Raw genomic sequence first — 26,940 nt, forward strand, 5'->3', positions numbered from 1 at the left:
TACAAAATAAGTTTAGAAAATGTTTTAAAAACGTGCACACTTGCAATACATCCGCAACGAGCGAACGTACGCAAAACGCATGCGCACATTCGCAGGCACTCAGTCCAGCGGTAACATTGTGATTGGCTGCTTGTTTGCCTGTCCCAATTGGACAACACCAGATGAACAACGTGCAAGCTGATTGGTCAGGTTTTAACTCGTGGAGCTGAGACTGTTCAATGAGCGTGCTTTATACTGCCATAGTGTGGAACGGAAAACGCAAAACAGGAGACATTTTGGTGTTGTGACGGGAATGCATCTGCTATTGAAATGCTTTTCCGGTGAAGGAACACATAAATGAGGAGTTAGATTAATGTGTCGACGCGCCGTAATGTGGTACTTGTCCTCGGATTAGACGCCACATCCACATTAATGACGACATCATTTTTTAAAACTAAGATAGCTATGTGCTAACATGTGTAAACACAGCTTCCACATGTCATGAAAATAAGGAAGTATGGACGGGTGGGGCTCAGTCGTTGCACCAGATAATGACCCTTCAAGCTCTGAGGGGGAATACATTGTCGAACCAGGTCCCGAACATGAAACCCGGGAGGCAAAAGAAGGAGCACATCGGGGCTGTGTGGAGAGGATGGATGACGGGGCCACCAATGTCGGATTTGGATTAAGTGGGATAGGAGAAAGCAAAGTGTTGTTGGGACGAGTCGGACATAGAGACGACAAAGAACTTCGGTACTTGCACTTATTGTGGGAACCAGGGCGAGCAGAGACTGGACCTGGTGGTGGTACCAACAAGCTGGGGAAGATAACCGGAAGCAGGACTAGGCGGTTTCACAGAGCCACAAGGAACCCGATTGGTAAAGAAGTGTATGGTAAGACAGTGTTTATATGATCAGTGACGTTGGCTGTCTCTATAATTAGTCGGATCACAGGCTACCCTAAAACAAAAAATGTTCAAATTAAATTCAATCAACAGCTATATACACTCAAATGCAGTAGTTAATACATGGAATGGTCAGCACCACGTATTAATAACAGACCTGTTACTAAAAATGTAAGTACTGTTAAAGATGCAACGTGTCCCCTAAAGCACCCGATGAGGATGTGAATATGCATGTGAAAGCTTTTGCCCACATTTCTCAAATGTGCATCATTGGATGAATTTTCCGTGCTTTACTTTACTGCAATATGAGGCCAACACACCTGCGAAAAAGTTGAGTATTTAAATCCCTTCCACTTTGAATATCTTTTTGTCACAGCCGTGAAAAGACTGAGGGATGCGGCAAATAGCAATGACATTGACACAGGTAAGAACAAATTTGATGGTGATGCATTAAAATAAAATGGGAAAAGTGATACAGAACAAGCTGCTTTGATCAGTAAAGGTGTGTTATTCCAGTTCGGAAGCTCCTGCAGGATGACATAGACCCATGTGCAGCAGATGACAAGGGAAGGACAGCCTTACATTTTTCTTCCTGCAATGGCAATGAAAGCATCGGTAAGATAAAGACAGGTCTCATATGCAGTCTGGATTTCACACAACTTCTAAATAATCAAGAAATGTCCCTGTTTATGTCTGCAGTGCAATTACTGCTGAGTTACGGTGCTGACCCCAACCAACGTGACAGTCTGGGTAACACCCCACTCCATCTGGGTAAGAGAGAATAGAGACCTTTTAATCCTTCAGGACACAGGCTTTCTGTGACACTGTACCGCAACAATGTTAAGTGTTGCATGAATAAATTTATAAGAAATTGCAAGCAGGATGGTAGGCAAGCTTTTGGCATGTTTGCCTCACAGTTCTCAAGTTTGGGGTTTGAATCTTGCATCTGGGCTTTGTGTGTTGAATTGCTTATGTGGGTTTTCTCCTGGGACTCTGCGACTTCCTCCCACATTCCAAAAATATGCATGTCAGGTTTATTTCAAACTCAAAATTGTCCATTGGTGTGAATAGGAGTGTGAATGGTTGCATGTCCGTAAGTAAATCTCTCGGCCAGCATTAGCTGGGATCAAATCCAGCTGACCTGCGAACCTGATGGAGATAACTGGTCTAGAATGGATGGATTATAAAACACACACAGTTTTATTTTTTTCATTCGAAATACAAAAAAGATGCTTTATTAATTTTTTAAGCACGTAGTTTTCTGTTGCTAAGCGATCATTTTAACTTGTCTGCAGCGGCCTGTACAAACCATGTGCCTGTCATCACCACATTGCTGAGAGGAGGTGAGACAGACATATACAATGTAGTTTTTTTTTTATTACGTTTTAACTCAAATGTAGACTACCTTCAGTGGTTATGATTCTGGTGTGGCTGAATATTAAGGAGGTAACTGACAATTGTGCCATCCTGTGTTTTCTGCGAAGGATCCCGTGTGGATGCCCTTGACCGAGCAGGCCGGACTCCTCTACATCTTGCACGTTCCAAACTTAACATTCTGCAGGAAGGGGATTCTCGCAGTTTAGAAACCCTGAGAGGAGAAGTCACACAGGTAAAGAACACAGAGTCTTGGTTATTTTCAGTATTTCTTTCTTTTTGAGAGGACTGGCAAATGTCTCCATTTACCCCCAAATCTCCAAACATACAAGCTGTGAAAGTTGAACAAAAGACAGCGCTGTTTCTGTGATTCATTATTTTACCTCTTGACTGGAATAAAGAATCTGAGTTATCAGGTTTCCATTCTTTTATGCATGTGATGATGACGATGCCAATGTTTATACGTGTTATTTTCTCTACTCAGATTATTCAAATGCTGAGGGAATATCTAAACCTAATGGGCCAAAGTGAAGCTAAAGAGAGACTGGAGCACATTTCCTCCCAGCTGCAACACACACGAACCAAAGAACAAGTAAGATTCACATACTGATACCTTTGCAACGCATTGCATTGATGATATATCCTAAATTTATTTTGATAAAATATATTACATTGGACAAAGTCACATTGTCTCTTTTTTAGGTGGATGAAGTGACTGATTTACTGGCCAGCTTTACTTCACTCAGCCTTCAGAAACAGAATTTGGGTGGAAGGTAGAGAATTAAGAAACTGGATTACGGCTCCCTTTTTTAAAGCAAGCCTCCGCTCCTCCATCTTGAACACTGCTTGATGCCTCTGTTCAGTACCACTGTAATGATTGTCGTTCAGAGATCCTACAATTCTGGAAATTCAGCTTTTTGCAGCAAATTATTTGATCTGGGCAGGGACATTTTTTAACTACTATTAAAGGTAAAAAAAAAAAACAAGTTTTTTTTTTTTTTAAATGACTGTCGTTTGTGAAAATCTGGTAGTGGGTTTAAGTATCTGGAGTGTTTGGACAAATATGTATCAAATGAACTTAAAAGAATTGTGCCGCTAAATATATAATAATAATAATAATATGATATATAAATATATATTCTTTTATTTTAGAACAGTCTGAAAGCGGTCCATGTGCTGAATATGTTTATTGGTCTTTGTGAAACAATATGATTCATGGTACGCCTGTTCATTGTCCAGCTACATTTCTTCTCCATCCGTCTTAGTGCATCAAAATATTACCCCCATTTTATTGTTCCTTTGCTTCTTCACTGTGTTCTTCCAATAATATCTTGTTTTCAGGCAAAAAGAAAAAAAAAACTGAAATTTGACATGTTAATTTAAAGACGGTGTTGAACAAAGCTACCTCTATTGTGCCAAAAAAAAAAAAAAAATATATATATATATATATATATATATTTGAGGTTGCAGAAATGTTTTAATGGGAGAGGTCCTTCCCCATTCAATCCCTGATTATTACTCCCATGTAATTCCAGGTGCATTTTATTTATTCCTTTTCAGCCAAAATTCCCTCATTAATTCTGCCTATTGGACCATAATAACAAATGCATCACAGACCACAATAAACTGGATGGCAATGCACTGAATGAAGGCAAATGTCTGGTGGGATATTATGTATGTCTGTGTCTGCGTTTGCCTTTGTTTACTATTACTCAAGGTCTGTACTTAAACTAAATTAGTAACAATTTTTACTTTGGTGCTTTTGGTTTCTTCATCAGAAGGATAATTCCAATTTGTAGTGCATGACAATATTTAACTAGTGTAAAAGTTCTGTCAAAATGTACGTTTGGTCAAATAAATGGAATCGTCTATCTCATTATAAGTGTTTTTTCTATTTCAATTGATCATTTCCAGATTCATATGTACTGTATACAGATATTTTTATTTTAATACAAGTACATTTGTATAGTACATGAGTGATGGTCTGTTGACGTCATCGTGCTCTGTCAACGTCGATTGGCTGATGAACACTAGCCCCGCCCCCACGCACAGACGTATTGTTGTTCGCAGGAATAAAGATGGCGACCTGGCCCGCGTAATTTGGAGACTCATTTGAGGTAATTCATTGTGATAAACATAATTTTCCTGTCCTTCTGCAAATTCCGGAAATAAACACGAGGCCAATATTGAAGGCGAAGCAATGAGAAGAGGCGGTTGCACGTTTGCACGATCGTAATCCTCGTTAAATGGACAGCGGCCTCGATACGTTGAAAGCACCGTGCTGGAGTGAGACGATCATCCAGGAAAGACGAGCCCCCTCACGGTATGGCGCGCAACAGGGGTGGAAAGGCCAACTAAGCCGGGTGGTCAAGTTGCTGGGAGAGGGGGTGTGTTTGTGTATCCTTACGAAAAGTAGGCGGGAAATTGTCAACTTTTCATGATTTGTTCTCTGAAATAGGTGAGCGACGAGATCGTAGGATCCTTAAAAACAATAACGCCAACTCGTGTATTTTAGAAAGCACGCTTGTATTTAGTAGACTGCACAATCTCTGTATGTAATTCATCATCTGCAATGTTGTGAGCGACGCAATGAAGTTGATAATAGCAAGTATGTTGCAGTTTGCGTTGTTGCTTATGGGCTATACTTCTTGAAACATAATCCCCTAACTTGCTTTTCCATTTCTATTTAGGCAGGTTCCCATCCTGCCTCCATGCTGCCTGGAACATCTTAGATGAGTGCATTTAATGAGTGGCAATGGCTTTTGAAGAGATCATGAACAAAGGAGAAATGGGTAATGACATATTTACAAATACCAGAAAAATCTCATTTAAAAAAAGTGTGAATACTGAAATAATGATGAGCTCATCTCAGTATAGTCACAAATTCACCCACTTGGTGTGAAAACTCAGCCTATGTGTCAACACAAAGATGATAGAGTTTTACAGGTTTAGTGTACTTTCTGGCATCTAATGTGAAACATTTAATTTTCTGCCATTCACGATACACTGCTGCCATTGATAAATTAACAATGATGTATTTATAATCACTAAACATAATTTCAAGATAAAATAGCATAATTTCCTGCAGCATCCCTGAAGGTCTCTCCCGGAACAATATTGTGCCATGACACTTTGGTTGATGTTTATGTTAAAAGCATTTTATTTTTTTCACCTTGCAGTATGTGATTATGTGAATATGTTTTTTGCAATAACTTTCCGATTTAGACATTGGGATGGAAGGAGAGAGGGGTCTTGTCGCTGGTCGTAGCCAGAGGGAGAAAAGGAGGTCATACAAAGATCTTCTACGAGAGGAGGAGGAGATTGCTGCTCAGGTTCGCAAGTCTTCCAAAAAACGACCAAAGGTGAATTTTGGGAACCAGATTTTTGCATTAAATATTTAGTGGAAAGGTTCAATACAGATTTTAACTTGTGCGTTATGTCAATACACGTTAGGATTCAGAGCTTTTCATGCTGGGAGGTGACTCACACAAAAAAAAGAAGAAATATAGTGATGACCACTATTACAGAGGTTAGTTCAAGTTGATGATGCACCGACCAACCAACTGAGACATGCCCCCTGGAAGAGTAGGTGTGCTCTTTGAAGAGAAATGGTCTATTCATTTTGTTCACTTTTTACTTCATCAGAGCATGACGGATCGGGCCACCCCATCCACAAAAAGAAGCACAAATCAGTAGACCGCTCTCCGACGCTCTCATCCCCTTCATCGTCCCTCCCAGCAGACACAGCAATGGGTCTTCTGCAAGCTATAACCTCTCCCCTGGCCACAGGATCTGACCCCAGTTTCAATTTACACAAAAAGCCCTCCTATCCTTCCTTATCCTCACACTCCTCAAAGGACCGCAAGCGAGAGGGCAGCAGCAGCGCAAGCAAAGGGAGCCACTCTTTTTCTCATTCCCGCCCCATGTCGTCATCATCATCATCTTCGTCTTCCACCAAGAAGCATTCGTCATCTTCCTCAAAGTCATCTCTGTTCCACGGTGGATCCGCCAAAGAGGAGCCTTTAACTTTACGGGAGGCTGACGGTCTTAAAATGAAAGTGATTATGTCACCGGAGAAAGAGGAAACGGAGTGTATCCCAATAGCACACCACTCATCCAAAGTGAGTGGAAAGAAAGAGAAGGACCGAGAGCGGATGCAGTTGTCGAAATTACCCAAGAAAAAGCTACAGCACAGTCGGGATCCTCTGCCAGTTGTGGGGAAAGAGGTGGAAGTGGAAGGTAAGAGCACCTCAATTATAGAGGAAAAAGATGGCATCTGTTTTTATTTGAGGGGTCATGGGGCGCGTGTTTGACTTCGAGTTGACCTTGTCGTTCCGAATGAACTATTTTATTTGTAACTCAACATTCAATGTTGTGCTTTCTGTCAAGGTCATTACGGAGGGGGCATGGGAGATGACAGCTCATCGTCAGGAGGAGAGCTGGAGGCGGGCGAACTTGTTATTGATGATTCGTACACACACCAGTCAAAAAAGAAGAAGAAGAGCAAGAAAAGCAAGAAGAAAAAAGACAAAGAGAAAGACAGGGCCAAGGAGAAGAGTGGAAAGGACAAAAAGCACAGCAAAGGCTTTGGAGGTGTCGTAAAACAGTTTTTCTTTCATTTTGTTGACTATGCATGCCTTTTTAATCCTTGATTGTCATTCTTCAGATTCGTCACGGAGCCACGGCAACTCCCATCCCACCGTCTCTCATAGCGCTGTTGGTCCGATGTATGCGATGGGCGCACCCATCCCGCCAGTCCACCAACAAGGCACTGATGGGCCGATGGAGAAGAAGAAGAAAAAAGAGGAGAAAGATCGGGAGAAGCATGACAAGGACAAAGATAAGGTAAGGCAAGGTTTTGGTCATTTTATAATGAGACCCAAAGGAATCATTTGAAAACTTTTCAGCGCGTCCGGAAGTACACATTGATTGAAACAGTTCAAGCACGAGCTGCTGATTGCTTAAGAACGGGGTGGGCAAACTACGTGCTGAACGGGGATTTTGAAGAAGCTCTTGCTTTCGAAGTCATGCGCTTGCGCAGCTAATGGAGATCCACATTTTGTTCTGCATCCGCACGTTACATATATTCTTGTCTGTCCTCTCACTTTGTTCTTGTCTTCATTCAGCCCAAGAAGAAGAGCGCATCGGCATATCAGGTGTTTTGCAAGGAGTATAGAGTTAACATAACTGCTGAACAGCCAGGATTAGGTATTGCATTTCTTGAAAACGATGTAGCTTTCTTGTATTGACACTGATGAATGTATAAGGCAAGAATGTGTGCATTTCTACCCTACAGTTTTTGGTGAGCTAAGCAAAAAGCTGGGAGAGGTATGGAAGAGGATGCCGGAAAAAGACAAGATGGTGAGTAGTCCTTATTTATTTATTTTATTTTTTTCAAATACCGTTCTGGCCGCCATTATTGGTCACCGTGCCTTTTTTTAATATATTTTAACCAATCTGACCTAATGTGCCAAATTTTTGTTATCAGAATATTATAAAAAAAAAAAAATAGTCGGGAGTGAGCTGGCTTTGTCGGACAAACGTTTGTTTCCACGTTTGAGAAAGAACACAAATATACGGATTTAGACTACTTTTATTATTGGGTTTTTTTTTGGTTTTTTTCAATTTTCTTAAATGGCTCTTAAAAAGTCTTAAATTTAGCTTGAAGAAACCTGAAGGAGTCACAACCGACCCATGCTTTTATAGATTCTCCACCATGCTCAAGCATAGTTAGGGGTTACAGATTTTAAACAATGCTCACATTTCAAACTATTTTGGTACATCTTAATATTGTAGGACTGAACGAGTCATCTTCTTGGGCTCGAAATCAGGATCTCAAATAATGCAATTTTGTGATTTTCAAAGCTATTTTATTTCCCCAAGACTGTATGTGTCATAGTGATTTCTTGTATTACTGCTGCAGTTCTGGAGGCAGAAAGCTCAGTACCTTCAGCACAAACAGAACAAAGCTGAGGCGACCACAGTCAAACACAAAAGCTCCAATGAAAGCAAAAGCAAAGGTACGTGTGCAGTATCCCAAACTCTAGTCTGGAACTTGACTACTCCAGAAAAAGATTGTCATTCTCATGACCATATCTGATTTCCCCAGCTAAATCTGGTGTGCCGTCACCCAACCGAGCACCAGCCACTGTGTCGCTTTCCCCCGCACGGGTCCCCGAAGTAGATCCTATCGATGCAGCCGCTCACCTGCAGCTGCTCGGAGAGTCCTTATCCCTGATTGGCCACCGGCTTCAGGAAACAGAGGTGGGTTCCCATCGCAATAGGCACATGCGCAATATTAATTTCATTTAATTCGAGCTGATTTGTTTGCATATTTTATAATGTGCATGTACATTAATTTGCAGCCCCTCTATGACTCTTTTGTGACTTAAGCCCACAGGAGAAGATGCACCTAAGTGACGCTTTCTATTGCATGTGTGTTTTTCAGGGCATGGTGGCGGTGTCTGGGAGCCTGTCAGTGCTTCTTGATTCCATCTTGTGCGCCCTGGGTCCTCTGACTTGTCTCACTGCTCAAATCCCACAGTTAAATGGATGTCCCCGAAACGTGCTGGTATTGTATTTGAATAATATTTTAACTTTTTTTTTTTGTTTGTTTTGTCTGTCGGGTGTTACATGGTTGCATTTTCTAACAAGGGTGTCTTTGTGCTTGTCAGTCGAACACGTTGGACAATATTGCCTACATCATGCCTGGGCTGTGAGTGAAGGACATCAAGCTTGATGGAGGAATTTTGCTGTGAAAAGTCATGGACTTTATTAGTAGCCACTGCAACTTGGCGAACTGAAAATATTTGTAGTTCTAACATATTTTAAAATGTTTTTTAGGCTGTATTAATTATAGTAATGTTTTCATTGTTAGACTTTTAAAAGAAGCATTTTATTGTTCATAGGCTTACCACTTGATTTCATTATTGTACAGTATGGCTTTGTAAGAAACATTCTTGAAGCTGAATGCGTCTTTGTGTACAGTAATGCTTTTTTACGTCTCTGTCTTTTTAAATCGGTTTGTAAAGGAACATCTGCAACATTGTAGTCGTCTTTAACATGAGGTAATATATTTCTATTGATATTGATATTCCACTCCCAGCTGTTATGTACATTTGATAAGACTAACAGTCACACTTTGAAGCAACTTCTTTATAACTGTGGGCTGTTAAAAAAAAACGTGTTTCACAAGAGGCCATTCATAGTGTCAATAAACCCAAGTTGCTTTATTTTGTTTAAATCAGCATTTATCCTTGCTGTTGAAACAGAAATATGAAGAATTAAAATTCAATGTAGGCTCTTTATTCAGCAGGGAGTGCCTCAGAGTTTTTACGTCGTAAAATTAGAAGTATTCAAGTAAAAAGAAAAAAACTGATTGATGTGCAGAAAGTAAGCCTCTGCACAGAAAATTGTATTGTACTTGTATTGAGAATGCAAAAAAATATCACTGGTCATTCCATCATATTTTCCAAACCTGTTTCATCATTATTAATGCTCAATGTGTCACATTTCACCATGTCCCTGCTGTCTCAGTTTTCAGTCTTGAAGGTCTCAGATCAATTAAGATTTTTGTCACTATCTACACAAAGTCGAAAAAGTACAATGACCAACTAGTGCACATGTTTCAAACTCAAGGCCCGGGGGCAAGATCTGGCCCCTGACCTCATTTTATATGGCCCACGAAGGGCAAATTACGTCAACTTCCTGTTTCTCACACATTTCCTTCACTTTTAACTATATTGAGATATGAAATATTGGCATTTAATGGTTACCAATCCTCCCCTTTAAAATAAATTGAAAAATTGTGGAACAAAAAATTACTTACAGGCTTCTGATTTCAAAACAGGCTTTCTGTAAATTTGTTACAAGTATGTGATAATGTATGGTGATCATACATTTATATGGGTTCGCAATCATAACGGGCCTCTGAGGGAAACCAGAACTACAATGTGGCCGTTCACAAAAATGAGTTTGACACCCCTTAAGTAGGGGGTAACAGTAACAAGTCATCCGGAATATAAATACTTATGTGAAGTACAGCTAGCTGAAAAATCGACTTAAGTCAAATAACCAAGTATTTGTACGTGATTATTTCCGACCACTGCTTGACAGTGCCAGGCTCAGAAGCCACAATAGTCGGCGCTGCGCCCCCATACTGCACTCGAGTCCCGCGTCAGAGGGCGAGTCATCCTGCAGGAATGAGGAAGCGTCGTCTACGCCTGATTCTTTGCTAAATACGACAACAAACCGGTCGACATGTCTGCTTCTGGTGTTCAAACAGGTCGGTCAGAGAGGGATACTCATATTTTGCAGTTAAATTACTATACCGACAAAAAAATAAACATGCCTTTTGGTGGTCAAGTAGTTTGAGTAATGCCTAAAAAAACTAAGGTAACGGAATGGGCGCTGTTAGAATGTTGCATGACTGTTATAGCCACAAACCACGCATGTTGTCGGTGTTTTTTTAAAATGTATATAATGCATGTAATTAGTGTTTTATTTGATTACACGTATGCAATGCCTAACGCTGTGTGTCGCTGCTGCACAGATTTGAGGCTGGTATTGCTGGGCCGCAGCGGAACAGGAGGGCGGTCATCGGTTTGCAACATCCTGGGCCTGCAAGACAGTCATCAGGGAAAACCCGTTTTGGAAACTGCGCAGTGTGAGAAATACAGACTTGAAGTCCCAGGCAGACAGGTACAACCGAGACAGGACACACCCTTGTTTCTCAAGGGAAGCCAGATAGTTGCAGTTACACTGATTTTAAATATGTGCTTATGAACTTGTTTGTTTTGTTTCTACATGATTGTATTTTACCTTGTAATAACCCGAAGAACTGAAAGCAATGCATCTGGTTTGTCCAATGTTTTTGTGACGTCTATATCAAGTGAAGTATTTTTTGTGGTCACGTTCAGAATTAATACTGTACTCAACTGTCACCATTTTAAAATGCATCTGATTAATCCAAAATAAAGTTCAGCTTTTCTATGGATAGAAAGGACATCTCTAGATGATCCACCAGTTGGATTTCATTCAGTCCCCTGAGTATAGAAACTATGATCCCACAGGACAGAATGCCAGAAACTCATTTAGATTTATTAGCCCCCAACATTCCTCGTTATATGCTAACTTGAAATGTTGATAATTTCTATTGTACTCCGGTACAATTCACTTTTCACACATTTTTCACAACTACGACCTTGGTCCCGTCTTCCTTGAATGTTTGTTTAAAGGTGCTGGTTGTCTCCAGTCCAGATTGGTTCAGTTCAGACTGCCACCCAGAGGAAAGACGAAGACACATCTCCACCTTGATTACTTTATCCAGCCCTGGGCCGCATGCTTTTTTGTTGTGTGTGCCTGTGAACGAGCCAACTGATGGAGAAACCAAAGCACTTGATGTCCTGGAGAAGCTGTTAAGCCCCACCGCGGTCAGCAGAAACACCATCATCCTCTTCACCAACATGGACGAGCTGGAGGAGGATGAGAAACTGGAGGATTACCTCGTGACGTGGCGCAAGGACCTCCGTACGATGCTGGAAAGATGCGGCGGTCGCTATCACACCCTGGAGACCCAGAGTGGAGAACTGGAGAAGAGCAAAGCTGTTGAGGAGCTGCTTGAGAAAGTTGAGCAGGCAGTGAAAGAGAGCGAGGCTCAGCACTTTAGCTGCCCTCTGTATCAGGATGTTAGTGAGCAAGTGAGGCAGAGGCAGATGGAACTAGTCAGACAGAGGCGGGAGAAAGCACACGCTGATCTCTCTTCTCTTGTACATTCAGAGGTGACTGATGAAGACATGGAGGAAGTCCTGGAAGACGCAGAAAGAAGCATAGGAGACTTAAATATGGACTTAGATGATGTTTTCCCCTCTTCCAGCATCTCACCTTCCTCTCCTGTTGCCTCTTCTCTCCGATCATTGTGGGAGAAGTTGACGGGATGGTTAAAGTGGCTGCCCACTATGGTGAGAAGGGAGGCATTGTTTGGGGCTCTGGTTGGGCTCTTTGTTGGTGGGCCCATTGGAGGCATGGTGGGTGCCACTGTGGGCTCAGTTGCGACAGAAGTGGGCAGGAGAAAAGCCCAGAAAGCAAAATAGTCATTATAATAAGATTAGTCATTGCCAAAAGAATGTATTATGTCTTCTGTTGCCTTAATGTCTTATCACTGTGTTGCTAAGATAACCAGCGTGCTCTACTTGCTGCCGCTTGGAAACCCGCTTCTAATGGCACACTGTTATGTCATATTTGCTCATTACATGCATGCTTATTTAACAAGCAATTAATAAAACCAGTTTGGTTTGACCTGCCGGAATTTAATTAAAATCGCCTTTCTTGAGCATTGTTATGTTAATTATTTCACTGACTATCAATAGTCTTAGTAAGCACATAATTAATATATACTCCATTGAACATATCGGAGCCATATAGTGTTTGCCGCACGCTCCGCTTTCACAGGGATTGGTGGTGTCAATCTGATTTTCTTTTTTTTGTTGGTTTTCTTTTCTTCATTGAAGCATTTTTTTAAATTAACATTTTATGAAAGCATGATCGCCATGAATTGGAACGTTTAAAATGCGCTGTGTTAAGAAATTTCCACCAGGTGGCGACATAAACCTATATAATGCCGAGAAAACGCTTACTTGCCATAATATTAAGTATACTTGCGCTGTCTAATATGAAATTCAAAAAGGCAGTTCTATAGTACGTAAAAAAAATACAAACCTATTTTTTTTTTTATTGAAATCATCAGAGAAACAATATAATTATTTTTCTGTGGTTGTATAAACTGACACTGGGAGCTGAGTTTAATATTTGTGAATATGCAAATCAGCGGGTTCCAAACTGCGAATATGCAAGGATGAATTGTGGTCTCAAGTTGTATTATCACCAATCATCACTAGATGACACAAGTGGAAGGCAAAACAATACAAGATATGTAAAGAGTTAACAAGTATGTCGTATTAGTTATAAAATAAACGTAATGATAATAACATTCGAACAAATAAACCATAATGATTATGATACAAATAAAAAAACAAACAAACAAACAAAAGCCCAAATGCAACGAATTTCACATGCACAAATAAGTATTAATTCGAAATTTGCCTATGCATAACACAACAGACAAGAAAAAGACCAATTAAAACCCAACTCAGTTTCCCTCACGTACCGATATTTCACCCCAATAGAAACACAATTGTATTTATGTAGGGTAGTGTCATATTCATATTTTACAAACACAATATTAATTGGAATTCAATATTTAGACGAATGGGTGCTCATAAAACGTATTATTGTAAAAAAAAATATACATTTGACTTGCCTTCCCCTTTATATCTATATCTATATCACAGAAAAAAAAACGTTTGTTTTCATAGTTTAAAAAGAGGTGCTTCAAGGTCAAGTTGATGGACTTTTTGATTACATTTGATCCATTATATAATGTCAAGTCAAAGGCTAAGTGTTGATACCTTCTATCCTGAGATACATGTTTACTGTTAGTATGAAATCAGCAGAGGATGAAGAGCGTCTAAAGATGGCTGTGGTGTAGGGATTTATGCTACATAATTTCCACCGAGGACTTCTGATGCAATGGGAAGCGTCTTTGCCAAACGTTCCTCCTGACACAATAGCAGGTTAGGACTTCTACAATGATGTAATTGATACTCTGCTAAAACCATCAGCCATGGCCCATCCATGCATCCCTCATTCCCATTCAATTGGAGGCTCTTCCTCGGGAACAGCTAGGCGTTTCCGAATGTGGGTGGTCCGGCCTTGTGGGAGGGAGCGAGGGAGAGTGCGGGAGAATTAGCCCTGCTCTCATGTTTCCCAAAGAGAGAGGGATTGGAGGAGGGAGGGAAAAAAATCTGACATGAGGAAGAGAGAGTGAGTTAGAAGGAGCGAGAGAGTCAAAGCTTTGGGACTCCACATCTGTCTTCCAGATGTGACCGCCGCAGTTGTCTGAAACTGGTGGAGGAAAAGTTAAAAAGTAAAGGAAAATTGGTGCTAAACAGTTTTTTATTGTTACGGATTACACATGCGGACTCGAGTACGGTATATGGTATCATCGCTCGGGATATCCTGCCTTTCTCTTCATGAAACGCCAATGAAATGGCACACTAAAGCCCTTGAAGCGAGTGTATATAATAGAACACCTGTCCAAATATACTCCGTCTTAGTGGACGCACAGCAACCATATAAGCCGGGGAAAGCATTATGACAAAAATGTACGAACTTATCAATATTTAGCTTATGCTTTAAGATAGACAAAATAATAGAACATTTAAATATGTCTCATCAAGTCTTGCACATATCAAGAAACGCTTGTTCGCGAGCACCAGCAGTGGGAAGTAAAAAAAGTAGAAATATTGTTTTTTGTTACTTTTGAAGATTTTCTGGTGTAGATTTTCTGTACTTTACTTTGTACTCTCAATTTAAATGTTATTTTTCATATGATTTTTTTTCTGTTACCAGCAACGTTTGAAAACATATCGATACTTTCTACTTATAACTTCATTAAAAAGGCTTGTTACATCTTTTGATGGGCTGCTTGATTGAGGTCTTGGGGACTAACGAGGCGGAAAGAGATGGGACAAAAGCAACTCGGACAAATGTGAAACAGGAAGTTTTAATGATGATGATGATGATGCAACAGATTCAGAGAAGCAATATATTCCCCATCCTTGACCTTATTCCTCCAAGAGGGATTAATCCAAAATGCCAACTTGTAGCATTCCAAAATTCTGTCTAATAAAAGACAGTTACGGGAACATATTCTTTTTTACTAGTGTGTGCATTATTTATATTTCCCTCTCTGCAATTTATTAAAAGAGTGAAACTTCTTCGACAGCAGTTTTTTTCCCCATAGTACCAAGTTATATATATTTTTATTATTTTTTTTACTTTTCATCCCTATCACGTGAAAAACACTTATGTGCAATTTTATAATTTTTATAAATTTTCACGTCTTTAAAGTGGACAGCATTTTATTTCATTTATTTAGTTATTTTTTTACACTTACCGTGGCTTTTTTTTTTGTCACATTTGTTGAAACTCCGTATGACCTGACACAGTACATGATAAATATAATCTGTGAAAAAAATAATCAGTCACCCCCCCACCCCCGATTTTAATTGGTTGTTATTTGTTGGGCGTGGGGCCAGACATGGCTGTTTTTTTTTTCATCATATTATTGTCAACCACCATAACAAGAGTTTTGACAAATATGACTAAAGGTGGTTGTAGGGAAAAAGCAAACTCCTTTTTTTACGCCAAATGTGTTTGATCAGTAGCCTCCTTCTAATTTTACCAGTCTCCCAACACACACACACACACAAATATATTTACTTCCACTTAAGTACAGAGTGTGAGCAGTTTTGCCACCTCTGGGGAGCAAACATGGTGGTCAGTCTGATGCTGGAACATCAAACTTTATGAAGAAGAAGAAAAAAAAGACATGGAGGGAAAAAAAAAGGACATGGAGAGTTGATTTGTGCCTGTGTGTATAAGCAAAACCAAAATCTGAACAAACATGAGAGGGAATCACCAGTGAGCCATCATTAACACACTGCCTGGAAGTTTTGCTCCTCTCCCTCGGTGCATAAATGTTGTTCTAAGGTCCTTGTGGTCCCTCGCTGGATTTGGGGGCAGTCCGTCATGTGAGAGATGGTGGACGCCGCAATATTTTTCTGTTATCATCGCACCCTATGGGCTCGCAAAGACAGCAAACCGAAGGAAAATAAACAAGATGACACACTTTTTCCTTCCCAGCAGTAAGCCGTTCTCCCTACTGCTGATTTACACCGAAATAACATGCTATGATTAAACGCTGCAGACTAGGTTCCTCCAAGCAGACAATACTGCAGTCCAAAGAAAACATTCCAAATAGTACACTCATACAGTAAATACATTTGCTTAACAATCTCATAACTTCACTTTCGTCCTGGAAGGATAATGTGTAATAATAATAATGAGGCTGCAATAAGACTAGATAAACCTGCACCATCTGATGAGATTCAATACAAAGCACTCCAAAAGTATGCCTTAACGAAGGTAATAATGCACAGATGTGTTGATGTAACAATAGATTTTATACTATGATTGTTGTTTGCAGAAATAGCGGCGGGCTACAATGGGTTCTAAAATTTGACAGAGGGACCAGGAACAGAAGGATGGAGTGTTTTGGTAACTTCATCTCATCGGAGAAAAAAAATACATTTAATTTTAAATGAAAGTGAACAAAAGAATTACAACAAAATATATGTCTTTGTAAAACCACAGTATTTAGAAAATAAAACATTAAGGTTTATTCATTGAATTTTTTTTTCAAGTTCGGCGGGCCGGATTAAAACGTTTAACGGGCCGCATGTGGCCCCCAGGCCGCAGCTTGCCCACGCCTCTATCTCAGTAAAGTACCCAAAAGATTGCTTTTGAAACGCCTCTCAGTGTGACGCAGTGCAGTCCCACGAAAACGATGTGCAACTACAATAATAAATCTCTTGTCACATTAATACCAGAAAAAAAAAAAAATATATGTAACTGATGCTCAAACACAATTTATTTTTAGCAAACAGCCAATGCAAATGAACTAAATATGGACTTGCATCATTCTCACTTGTCTTACCTCAAGACATGCTTAATAAATCAATGAAATACATGAATCATTAAAAATCCACTGAGGGCATCCACCCTACAGACAAGCGATTCAGAGCATTATTCAGTGTGTACAGATCTTTTTTAAAATGCAGGTTTACTCAATATTAGATGCATGCATACAGTATATCTTGTAAAAAAAAAGTAATTCAAAATGAGTTGCCCCAAAACTGTATTTAACTTTGTATTCCAAAATGAAATGGCACAATATATTTATAACCACTGAAATGAAAGTGTGATGTCAATCTTAGCATTTGAACATTTCGGTCTGATCTGATCCAAGAACTGCGAGTGTGTCCAACAGCCGACTCTCTCTGGGTGTACTCCCAGGGAGCCCTCTCATCTTTTTCCCATTAGTGCGCTTTTTATGTTCCTTCTGAGCAAGCGTGTGTGTGGCTGCATTGTTTGTGTGTGTGTGTGCATGTGTGGGCAAGGATTTGTGTGCACGTGTCCAGCTAAACTTTATTCTTTATTGAAAGTCATAAAAAAAAAAAAAACTCCCAATGGGCTTTTAATTTTCCAGAATGGCACACATTGTTTTTCAAGTTTGCTGGACCAACAGTTATTTATTATTTTTTTTTTAGCTATTTATTGGTAAAACAACACAGGCTATTCATATAAGAAATGGATTTTTATAGAACGATGGCATAGTTTGAAATGTATCTAGTATCTGATTTTATCTTAGAATAGTAGTCCAAAACCACTATTTAATAAAGTTAAAAAACTAAAATATCCGTTGTGAATTCTCCCTTGCAAATTGTGTATTATAGATAATTCTTCAATGCAAATTGTGTGCAAGCAAAAAAAAAATCATTATTTGGAGCTCGGGATGAACAAATCAGAGTTAAATTGTTAACCAATGAATAATATAAATCAGTACAATTTATTTTACGTAAAATTTCTGAGTAAATAAAAATGAATGCTAAAACATAATCTGCATTTCATTGAAAATACGTCCCATCTTTATAATGGGACATAAATGTGTTTTTGCAGCAAAACATATATGTGCAAGATACTGTATAATGCATGTGGTATGTGTGGCATATTTGTGGAGTGCGCCACTGCAGGGGTCTATATATATGCCGGCGGGCGTTATGACACTTCAAATACTTGATGAATGTCTCTGAGATTGCATGTGATCTGGCTTACATGACATCATTTGTCTGCCCACGAGGAATCTATGTGTGTTGTATGCAGATGTTCCCGAGATATCACAAAGATCATCATGAAGTAATGTGATACAGTGTCACCTGCCAAGTAATCAAGAGAAACACAACACAGTAAACAAAGGATGGGAATGGAGGCATTTCATTTTCTCAAGTAGCTCTTTATCACAAAAAGATAAGATTAGGAATTTTGTATAAGTGTGCATATAGTTGATAGCACAAGTAGCTAAACCAAGATTTAATCCGTGAACCTTTTGAATGTAAACATGACTTGCTATCCACATCTCCTATTGTGCGACCTTTCAGGAATTCTCTGCTGACTAATCAGTGGACTGAAAAAAGCAAAGTTGTCAAAAATACCATCACTCTGTTCTTACTGTCAGTCGATAAGTAGAAGTTCAGATCTGGAAAAAGGACTCTGGTGAACTACTACTGATCTACTTAGTAAAAGTAAAAAAGTAGAGACTCCAAAATGTACTTTTGTATAAAAGTAAAAAAATGAAATTTTACATTCAATTACGTGCAAAGCACAACTTCAAACTATGGGGAAAAATATCACTGCACTAAATATAGTTGTCTTTTTTTTATCTTTTATAGTTCAAGGAATAAAAATTAAAAAAATAAAAATAAAAATAAAAATAATAAAAATAAAAATAAAAATAGAAATAAAAATAAAAATAAAAATAAAAATAAAAATAAAAATAAAAATAAAAATAAAAATAAAAATAAAAATAAAAATAAAAATAAAAATAAAAATAAAAATAAAAATAAGAAAAATAAAAATAAAAAATAAAAAATTAAAAAACAATATTAATAAAAATAATAATAATGATAATAAGTCACGTTTCAGCCTTATTTTCAGCCTACTTTGTACTTCTACTTGAAACATTTTTACAAAAATATCTGTACTTTCTAGCCTTGTTAATATTCTTATTTTAAATTGTGTTCACTCCATCTTATCATTACTAAAAAATTAAAAAAAAAAAACAATCGGATTAATCGCTCCAGGATAAAATAAATCATTTTGATCGTGGTTGGTTGAGAAGTATGAACATAAACTATATATTTCCCACACTCTTTTGGTTTGTCTGTGATGTATTAAACCTGCACGTGAAACACATCAGCAAATCAATGACAAATCTCGACACTCATGATGTCTGTGTCTCAACAGAGTAGCAGCAGCATGGAGAATTTATTTTAAAAAAATAAATTAATAAAAAAAAAACAACAACAAAAAAAAAACATCACTGGTCGTTCTTGGAAAAGTTTATTCTAAAAGCTCATGTCAAATACGCTTCAAACGTTGCAAAATCAAGTGCCTTGGGCTAATGGCATTCAAACCTCACCGTCAAACTTTCCTCCATTCATTCATTCTCCAAACCGCTTATCCTCACTTGGAAAAGCGCACTGAGGTCATCTTAAAATTTAACAAGGACTGTCGAGGGTGCGAGACTCGGCTTTAATAATCTTCCGACACGCTTTGCGGAATCTGATGTTGTTTGTGTTGGTGGTGTGAGAAAACAACTCACTCTGGTGTCGGATGGCCTCCGAGCCGAGAGCCGTTGACGAATCATGTGGTCCGCATAAAGCGATATGTGCTGTTGGCTGTAAGTGGCTGCTAGGATTGGGGTGCCTTTTGAAGCTGTGAGAGTCCTCTTCTCTGAAAAGGACACCAGCGTGCGGTTAGGTGGCGGGCTTTGTCACAAGCTGAGCTCACTACACGCACACATGCTACCCTTCAGTAGTATTACAGGGCTTTGGGGGGGGATGTGATTGTATTATTCCTGTTGTAACACTCACTTAATTCAAGGCAGATTTGACCCTCGCCGATGTTTCTCCTTTCCTGCTCTATTGGATCAAGTCTAAGCCCCGCGCTCACCACATGAATGTGGGCGCTGCGTTCACCCCCGCCGTACACATCAACTGTCACTCAGCTCCGTGCCCTGTCATGTAGCGTAAGCTTCGTATTGCCATGTCGTATGAAATCCGAGCGAGCTTAACGGCAACGCCGGAGACAGACGAGAGGGAAGATTGGAGACACGTCTCGCGTCGATACGATATAAACCTGGGATTGTTTTCCACCGAGCCGCAATCCCACTTTGTCCCATGCCAGCAAAAGCCAGCGATGTGACCCGTGCCACCACACAAGACAATCTTTAAATAGGAGCCTGTTTGGCGACACTTTACAGTTGGCTATTACGACGCCTCAAAACAACAGTGGGAAGCGTCCAGCTCTCATCACAGCAACATGAGCGCCTGCTCTCCGCCAAATGCATAATCACCGCTGGTCAAGGGCCCATTATTGTCGTATCTCCTCAAACCCAAAACACACACGCCACTCATACTCGACCTTGAGCTAACAAGGTTTGCCGGCAAAGCCTTTCCAATGACCGCATGCAACAGACGAGCAGATTGCAGGGAAGAGGCGCTTGTGGTGGGCTCGTCTTTTGGGTCCAGCGAAGTAAACACGAGGCCCTTGGGTGCCACTGAGATCCCCTGCGGCCCCCGGGGCTATACAAAGCCTTCAATCTCCAGTTTGAAATGAAAGAAAGTCTCATGAACAGGGATGGGCCTCTGATTTGTTTTGTGGTCCTTTTGAAAGCCTCCATCCTTGCAGCAGGGGAGGAAAAGGAAGCACCAAGTTAACACGTCAGGAGAAATAAGATGAAGATGTGCAGATGGACTAAAGGAGGATTGTGAAGTCAATGTGGAAATGATCAAATGTTTTTTTTTGTTTTTTGGTGCTATTGCATCCTCTTTTTGGAGGGGGAAGCTCAAGTATTCGATCTGTCAAATAAACTGAATTACCACTGCGCTCAAAGTCATCCATGTCAAGAAGAAAAATTGCAGATGTTTCTGGGCACTCATGCTGATGTCACATGAATAGTGATCAAAGCTCGTGTCCAATCCCTCCCGTGACATGTTCGTAGGCAAATATGTTTCAGTTTGTGCATGCTTTGTGCCCAGGCGTGAGGACCGGAGGGGGGACAAATGTGTGACAGGCAAAAATCGTGAGAGGAGTTGGCGCATCGTGGTGGCTTTCATCTGCGCTTGGAGCCTGATCCTCTGGAATAGATATGAGGTGGAAAAAAGGGGGAAGATAATGGGACAAATGTCTCATCCAACCACTACTGTAGAAGAGCGCATTGGGCCTTGCGTGTTTGGCTCTGTAATTCGGAAATGGCTTGCACACACACTCCTTCATGGATGCAAACTATTGAGATGCCAATCATATTGAGCGATGAAGTGGAAAGAAGTATTTTCAACATCCTCAAGCAGCTCAGACAACCACCGTGCCATTAAAAGGAAACAAAACAGTTCCTACCACATCTGAATCTTGTCCTACGCTCTTTTCGGAGTAAACTTGGCGATCAGATTCACCGTACCAATCTGTTGTCCATATGTTTGACTGCACTCTTGGATGGAGAACTCGAGCACATAGTCGCATGTACGCTTGAACCACCAAAGTTGGACAATTTGGAATTTTAATGAAGGAATGAGGTTGCGCAAAACTTGAGAATTTACAAAGAAAAAGCAAAGAATTCATGCACCAATGCAAGACGCAAGCAGGTCCACCGGGAGAAAATGATTGACTTTCCTCGAGTATACTTTGCCAAGGGACAGTCGAGCCAGGATGCAAACTGTCAACTCTTCATATTACTCCTGAAGTGTTTTGTTGTTTTCATTTGGAAAAGGTGTGGGCAGAACAGTGGGCCTTGTGGCACCAGTTTTACCTTATAGTTTGGATTTGAATCCCATCTTGGTCTCTCATTGTAAAAAAATAAAAAAGTTGGGAGAACTAAAAAAAAAAAAAAATTCAAGGCAATAAACTAAAGTTTTGCTGTTGTGAAAATTGGCTATCCTAAATATAAATTAAAAACAACTCAGAAAACTCTTTTGGATCAAAAACTTGCTTGCTTTGTCGAGCGAGCTAACATTATTATTAAATGTGAATAATTTATCTTTTAAAGTTTTTCCAAGTCAAATTGCGGTTTTAGCCAATAGAATATGTTAATTAGTAATTAATTAATTAATTAATTAAATGTATGCATTCTTTTCCCGTGCTTGCTTGTATGCTTCTTCCAACCGCATTCTGAAAGCATTCATTCAAGGGTAATTAAAATCTCAAAGTGGCAGTATGTCCACTTGTCTACGTCGTACTCTGCCACTAAACGAAAGTCAGCTGGATAGGAAAAACCCAACCTCACCTGTGACCCAAATGTGAAAAAAAAAAAACACAAAATGGATGAGGAAAAATGTTTTGTAATTACAACAAATTGGAGTCGATCGGCAACATGGAACGAATTGTGGTCAACTTTGGAGCAGTGTTGTTGTGTGATGATGCCTTGCTTTGTCTAAAGCATAACATAATTGTGTAATCGAAATCAAGTCCAAATCGACCCGAGGCTCTTGCAACCAAATCATGCAGATATGAAAGCCATCAAGCCGCATCACTCATTTTCGACTTTTTCTTCCAAGATGAGTTCATTTTGAAGCCTGATGCCAGACCTCGCTCGCAGCCAACATACGAATCCATCATCTCTCACTGAAATATCACAGGCTCACAAGCACCCGGGATTTGAAAAACGATTCCACATATTCACACAAGTCAACTAATAATTAACGGATGCTATGACTCAACATGTTATTTTCCTGAGGAGAATGTCATGTTGATTTAACAAGGAAGCTAAGACGGCTCAAGTCAGCTGTTGTATGTTGATCGTGACCATGACACATTAAGTATTAAGACCCGCACCCTTGCTTGCTCTCTATTGAGGCAGGGTGGTCTAACTTCAGCCATCTTAATAGCGTGTGTGTGTGTCACAACACAATATGACCCTTAGAACATTTCTCCATGCTAATTGTACTTAAACAATGCACACAAGTCTATCCCAGACACCACAAGGATGCCATTGACACTGACTTGCATCCCTCCCAAACTCTCGAACCGCCCCCACCACCCCTCTCGGCCTTCATCACCCTCCCACGTTGTCCAGGCTGCCTTGCTGGCCACAGGGGCCGAGAATGCGGTTCAGGTGCAGAACTCTGCTGTTTCCAATTATCAGGGTATAAATTAGTGCAGCGCTCCCCTGTCTTCTCTCCAAACATTGCTGTCTCTTCATCCTTGTCGACCCTCCACGTTTCACTCCGGCTTTGACCTCCCCTTTATATGGTGGTGACACGTACATTTTTGGGCTTTACGGCTCTTGCTGCTAACCCCTGCGCTCTCCAAAATGCTCCACTCAGCTCTGTTGATGTCCATTTGGTATAAAAGATTCGTTTGTCAGCCAGCGAGCGTATAAATCCACTGTCATATAGATATATCTGAGAGGGACATTACTTCTGTTTTTTTTTTACAGTTAGTCTGGTGATTGTAAGACAGGAGAGAAAACGCAGATTCGGTTTCAATGGGATTCAGTTACGAGCAGAGTAGCCGCATTTTTTCCTGTTGTTTGTGAGTGTTTTCTTCCACCGGTCAGTCTGTTAAAGCGTGTGTTATTTTTCCAGGGTGGAGAGATCAGCTGCAATGTAGCCAAGTAGGACCTGAGGTCATCCTGGCACTGAGAGTTCACATCTGTTCAAATAAATCCTCCACTGTGCTATAAGCAGTAAAAACACTCGAGCACAAGCGCTGTCCACCCACGCAAGAAATGGTGGAATGCAACAGCGTTACTGAATATAAGATCATTACAATAATTTGAACAGCGCGATATTTGTATGCTTAAAAAAAAAAAAGGCTTTGATTATTCAAAATGCACATTGCGTTCTGTTAAAACCGAGAAGAATTCATCGGGGTGACGCATCAAATTAAGATTAATTAATGGCTGGATCATAAGAACTGAATTACAAACGATTGGAACATAAGGGAAAATATTGACACAGAACACACAGTGGTAAGTTGAATAAGTTGAATGAATGTTTATTTTGAATATGATCAGGAGAAAAGTAAATACAGCAATAAAAAGAATAAACAACAACAAACAAGAACAAATAGACAAGGAGGCCTTCACACCACATCTTGCTCAAAAGGAAGAAGTCTCAACTTATTAATGCCATATTTTCTCATTTGATATCTATCCTTTCTCCATGGAAAGAATAATACGTTACTAATAATAGTAATAATGACATTGGACCAATATATTGTGATAATCTAAAGAAATAAATACTTTTGAGATATTTCATCAGAAGTGAGTGCGAAACTAAAGAGCGTTCCAAGTCCTCCGCCATGATTCTTGCCGTCACTGACGAGATGACCCGGAAGTGCATAAATGCGCAGTAAATAAAAAAACATTCCCTTCCTAACAATAATAAGAAAAAAAGTTCTCACAAAGTTTGCGAGGGAAAGCAACGTTTTTTTTTTTTTTAACTTCCATGTCACTTTTGGGTCTTCATAGTAACGCATATATCCACCCGCTCGACCAACAAAATAAAAATAAATCATAGGAAGTGAATAGCACCAAGATAATATTTCACCTTGCACTTCACCACCCCCCCGACATTCCTGACTTTGGCACCTGTCATTTGTGTTTTTTATTTGGCCTTTTTTTTTTTTTTTTTTTTACAAGCTCAGGCTACAGTTGCAAAGGACACGGCACAAGGGAGAGAAATTTACAGAGCGTGTCCTCCCCAGGCCGTGCGGTGTTCGCAGGGATCAAATACTCCCAAGGTGCAACGTGTGTGAATGTATCTCTATTACTGGAGTGCCTCTGATGGGAGCACCACCAGAGCTGCCGCCACAGCTTTTTTTTTTTTTTTTTTTACAGAGGTCGCCACCTCTGCGTGTCCTCGGAGCAGCAGTTTATGGCTCCCTGTTGGAAAACTCAAAGGAGACGAGTGGAAAAATAATTAAAAAAAAAAAAAAAAAATCAAGGTTTTTAGTCTGCTCTGGGAACGAGGAAGCGCTTAAAATGTTGGCTGTAACATTAGACAAAATGTTGCTCCATTTACGGCAGCCTCCGACCTTCATTTGCCTGGAACGCGTTAGAGACATGCTACGAAGAGGTGAAACAGATGAAGATGAGGATCGACCCCTTAAAGCCCCCCCCCCCCTCCCTACCCCTTCCACACAAGCCCACTGATGTGAGCTTGCAGGAGTCCTGAATATAAACACAGCGTTCCCTTAACAGTGACTTTCACTTCTTCTCTCAAACCACACACACACACAGATTTCTCTCCATGGCGTCCTCTCTCCATCCAGATGTTTGGCCCGACAGCAGGAGCGAGCGGGCGCAGAGGACCCGGGGCGATGCAGTGGGGATCTCCAGCGTGGACTGGAATGCTGACCCGCTATCCATCTCCATCAGCGGAGATGCGTTTGTTTGACTTGAGATGTGATTTTGTTTTTTCTTCCCCACACCTGCAGCTTCCTCTGCACTCTGCAACACCTCCCACCAACCACCCTTAACCCCTTTCTTCTCGTTTAACTCGCTGGACTCTCGCTGATCGATTGCTTTAGTTTGGGAGCGGTACCAACCCTGCTGCTACTACTCATGTTTTCCATTCTCCTGTTGTCTTGCTTTATGGCAAAGGGTCGAGGAAGGGCTTTTTCAGCGAGGCATTTTAATCCAGTCAAGTTGTGAAATAAAACAGGCGTGCTACGTCTGCTGACAGCTTTGGTCTTTTCCTGCTATTCGCTGTCATTTGCGATGCGATTGACTGCCGGGCTGCGGGGGAGTCGCGTGGTTATCGGAGGCGACTCGTGAAGAATTTGCATAAAATAATAAACCACCTCAGATGTGTATGATGCTAATCTCGCCATCTGGGGAGACCGCGATGTCGTTGTCAAAACTTTGCAAATTCGCCCTGTCTTGTTTTTGAAGCCACTCATTTGTCAACATCGGCAGTCTGCAGCTTTGTTTGTTTGTTTGTCGCTGCTACGTGCCATCTTTACCGGCCTTCCTTTAAAAAAATGGCGGCCTGAAAGCATCTCAGGATGCTCCAGAGATCTGACAACAATCACGTTTATTTACTGACTTCATTCGGCTTATGCGGGCCTCTACCGCTCGAACTGTTCTTTCACTTAAAAGAAAAACAAAAATCTGTTCTTCAATGTTTAAACACTCAGGTAATGAAGTGCTGTGGTGGGAGTGAAAAAACATGTGGGCCAAAAAAAAAACACACTTCCCTTTCTACTGATTCCCTTTCTTCTCCCCTGAGTAGAATGAGAGCCGCTGTGGTATGAGAGTGAGGAAGGATCTGTTAATCAAAATGGATGAGCACCTCTTAAGGTCCTTATGTTGATAGCAATCACTCAACATACAACCACCTCCCCAGTAGAGAACAAACTTCCAGATGCTCTTCGACATATTTTGTTTGTTCTTTACGATGCATCAAAGTCAACAAAAAATGAAAAAATACATGACTGTTTTTCTTGGACTTTCTTGTATGAGGGTCACAACAAAGTCTCAATGAATGTCAAAAGGGGGAATAAATAGAGAGGGTGATTTTATATTCATGACATTGATTAATGAAGAAATCAAAGGAATGTAGCAAAAAAAAAAAAATAAAAAAATATCCTGTGAAAATTTGCTGGTGCTGAAGCACCCCAAAATGGTTCTATCTATGCACGTGCCTGAGTACTGCGCTATCTATTTGGCCATGGAACAAATGCACTCAATTTCAATTTCAATTCAATAATTTCCTGTGGGAAAATTGTTCCAAAATACCCAAATCTGAGGTCAACACACATCCGGTAACAAATTAAATCCAACATCAGACATTCCACTATGCTGTATACTGGTCCGGGTTCTTAGATTGTGGTATGTTTAAACCACAGGCAGTAATAAAGTTTTTTTTTTTTTTTTTCAAACAAGGGAGTAAAATCGAGCAAGATATTTCAAGTAGCACAAGTACGTTCTCAAAAAATGCTTA

At 40.2% G+C, this 26,940-nt stretch overlaps 3 protein-coding genes across 5 annotated transcripts; all 3 read left to right on the top strand.

The window, feature by feature from the left end:
- The first annotated feature begins 253 nt into the window (after positions 1-253).
- On the top strand, positions 254-4,133 carry ankrd54 (ankyrin repeat domain 54). Its single transcript, XM_088316914.1, has 8 exons — positions 254-872; positions 1,260-1,307; positions 1,400-1,498; positions 1,583-1,654; positions 2,179-2,226; positions 2,368-2,492; positions 2,742-2,849; positions 2,960-4,133. Exons 1-8 carry the CDS (start codon positions 497-499, stop codon positions 3,032-3,034), a joined length of 951 nt encoding a protein of 316 aa, XP_088173040.1. The 5' UTR covers positions 254-496; the 3' UTR covers positions 3,035-4,133.
- Positions 4,134-4,254: 121 nt separating this feature from the next.
- Positions 4,255-9,500, top strand: hmgxb4a (HMG box domain containing 4a). 3 transcript variants are annotated; one of them, XM_088316910.1, is made up of 14 exons: positions 4,255-4,374; positions 4,450-4,580; positions 4,948-5,049; positions 5,483-5,619; positions 5,711-5,786; positions 5,903-6,496; positions 6,647-6,850; positions 6,924-7,102; positions 7,384-7,465; positions 7,554-7,618; positions 8,181-8,277; positions 8,367-8,521; positions 8,706-8,828; positions 8,932-9,500. In XM_088316910.1, the coding sequence occupies exons 3-14, from the start codon at positions 5,013-5,015 to the stop codon at positions 8,974-8,976; spliced, it is 1,794 nt and encodes a 597-aa protein (XP_088173036.1). In that variant the 5' UTR covers positions 4,255-4,374; positions 4,450-4,580; positions 4,948-5,012; the 3' UTR covers positions 8,977-9,500. The 3 variants fall into 3 exon arrangements, with proteins under 3 accessions (XP_088173036.1, XP_088173037.1, XP_088173038.1); XM_088316911.1 differs by having other exon boundaries at positions 4,255-4,580; positions 4,952-5,049; XM_088316912.1 differs by lacking the exon at positions 4,450-4,580.
- Positions 9,501-10,504: 1,004 nt separating this feature from the next.
- On the top strand, positions 10,505-12,587 carry LOC148322774 (GTPase IMAP family member 7). Its single transcript, XM_088316915.1, has 3 exons — positions 10,505-10,541; positions 10,809-10,957; positions 11,494-12,587. Exons 1-3 carry the CDS (start codon positions 10,517-10,519, stop codon positions 12,346-12,348), a joined length of 1,029 nt encoding a protein of 342 aa, XP_088173041.1. The 5' UTR covers positions 10,505-10,516; the 3' UTR covers positions 12,349-12,587.
- Positions 12,588-26,940: the final 14,353 nt, after the last annotated feature.

The sequence above is a fragment of the Idiotropiscis lumnitzeri genome, chromosome 15 (genome assembly GCF_059441095.1).
Source record: "Idiotropiscis lumnitzeri isolate Australia: NSW breed Sydney's pygmy pipehorse chromosome 15, RoL_Ilum_1.0, whole genome shotgun sequence".
Lineage (NCBI taxonomy): Eukaryota > Metazoa > Chordata > Actinopteri > Syngnathiformes > Syngnathidae > Idiotropiscis > Idiotropiscis lumnitzeri.

What these genes read in the sequence shown, in the direction of transcription:
- ankrd54 (XM_088316914.1), top strand. Translation starts at nt 497, where the DNA reads ATGGACGGGTGGGGCTCAGTCGTTGCACCAGATAATGACCCTTCAAGC. An exon ending in TAGCAATGACATTGACACAG is followed by an intron (nt 1,308 to 1,399) that starts GTAAGAACAAAT and finishes GTGTTATTCCAG; the next exon opens with TTCGGAAGCTCCTGCAGGAT. An exon ending in TGAGAGGAGAAGTCACACAG is followed by an intron (nt 2,493 to 2,741) that starts GTAAAGAACACA and finishes TTCTCTACTCAG; the next exon opens with ATTATTCAAATGCTGAGGGA.
- hmgxb4a (XM_088316911.1), top strand. Translation starts at nt 5,013, where the DNA reads ATGGCTTTTGAAGAGATCATGAACAAAGGAGAAATGG. An exon ending in GAAAGAGGTGGAAGTGGAAG is followed by an intron (nt 6,497 to 6,646) that starts GTAAGAGCACCT and finishes CTTTCTGTCAAG; the next exon opens with GTCATTACGGAGGGGGCATG. An exon ending in GCACAGCAAAGGCTTTGGAG is followed by an intron (nt 6,851 to 6,923) that starts GTGTCGTAAAAC and finishes GTCATTCTTCAG; the next exon opens with ATTCGTCACGGAGCCACGGC.
- LOC148322774 (XM_088316915.1), top strand. Translation starts at nt 10,517, where the DNA reads ATGTCTGCTTCTGGTGTTCAAACAG. An exon ending in TGCTTCTGGTGTTCAAACAG is followed by an intron (nt 10,542 to 10,808) that starts GTCGGTCAGAGA and finishes GCTGCTGCACAG; the next exon opens with ATTTGAGGCTGGTATTGCTG. An exon ending in TTGAAGTCCCAGGCAGACAG is followed by an intron (nt 10,958 to 11,493) that starts GTACAACCGAGA and finishes GTTTGTTTAAAG; the next exon opens with GTGCTGGTTGTCTCCAGTCC.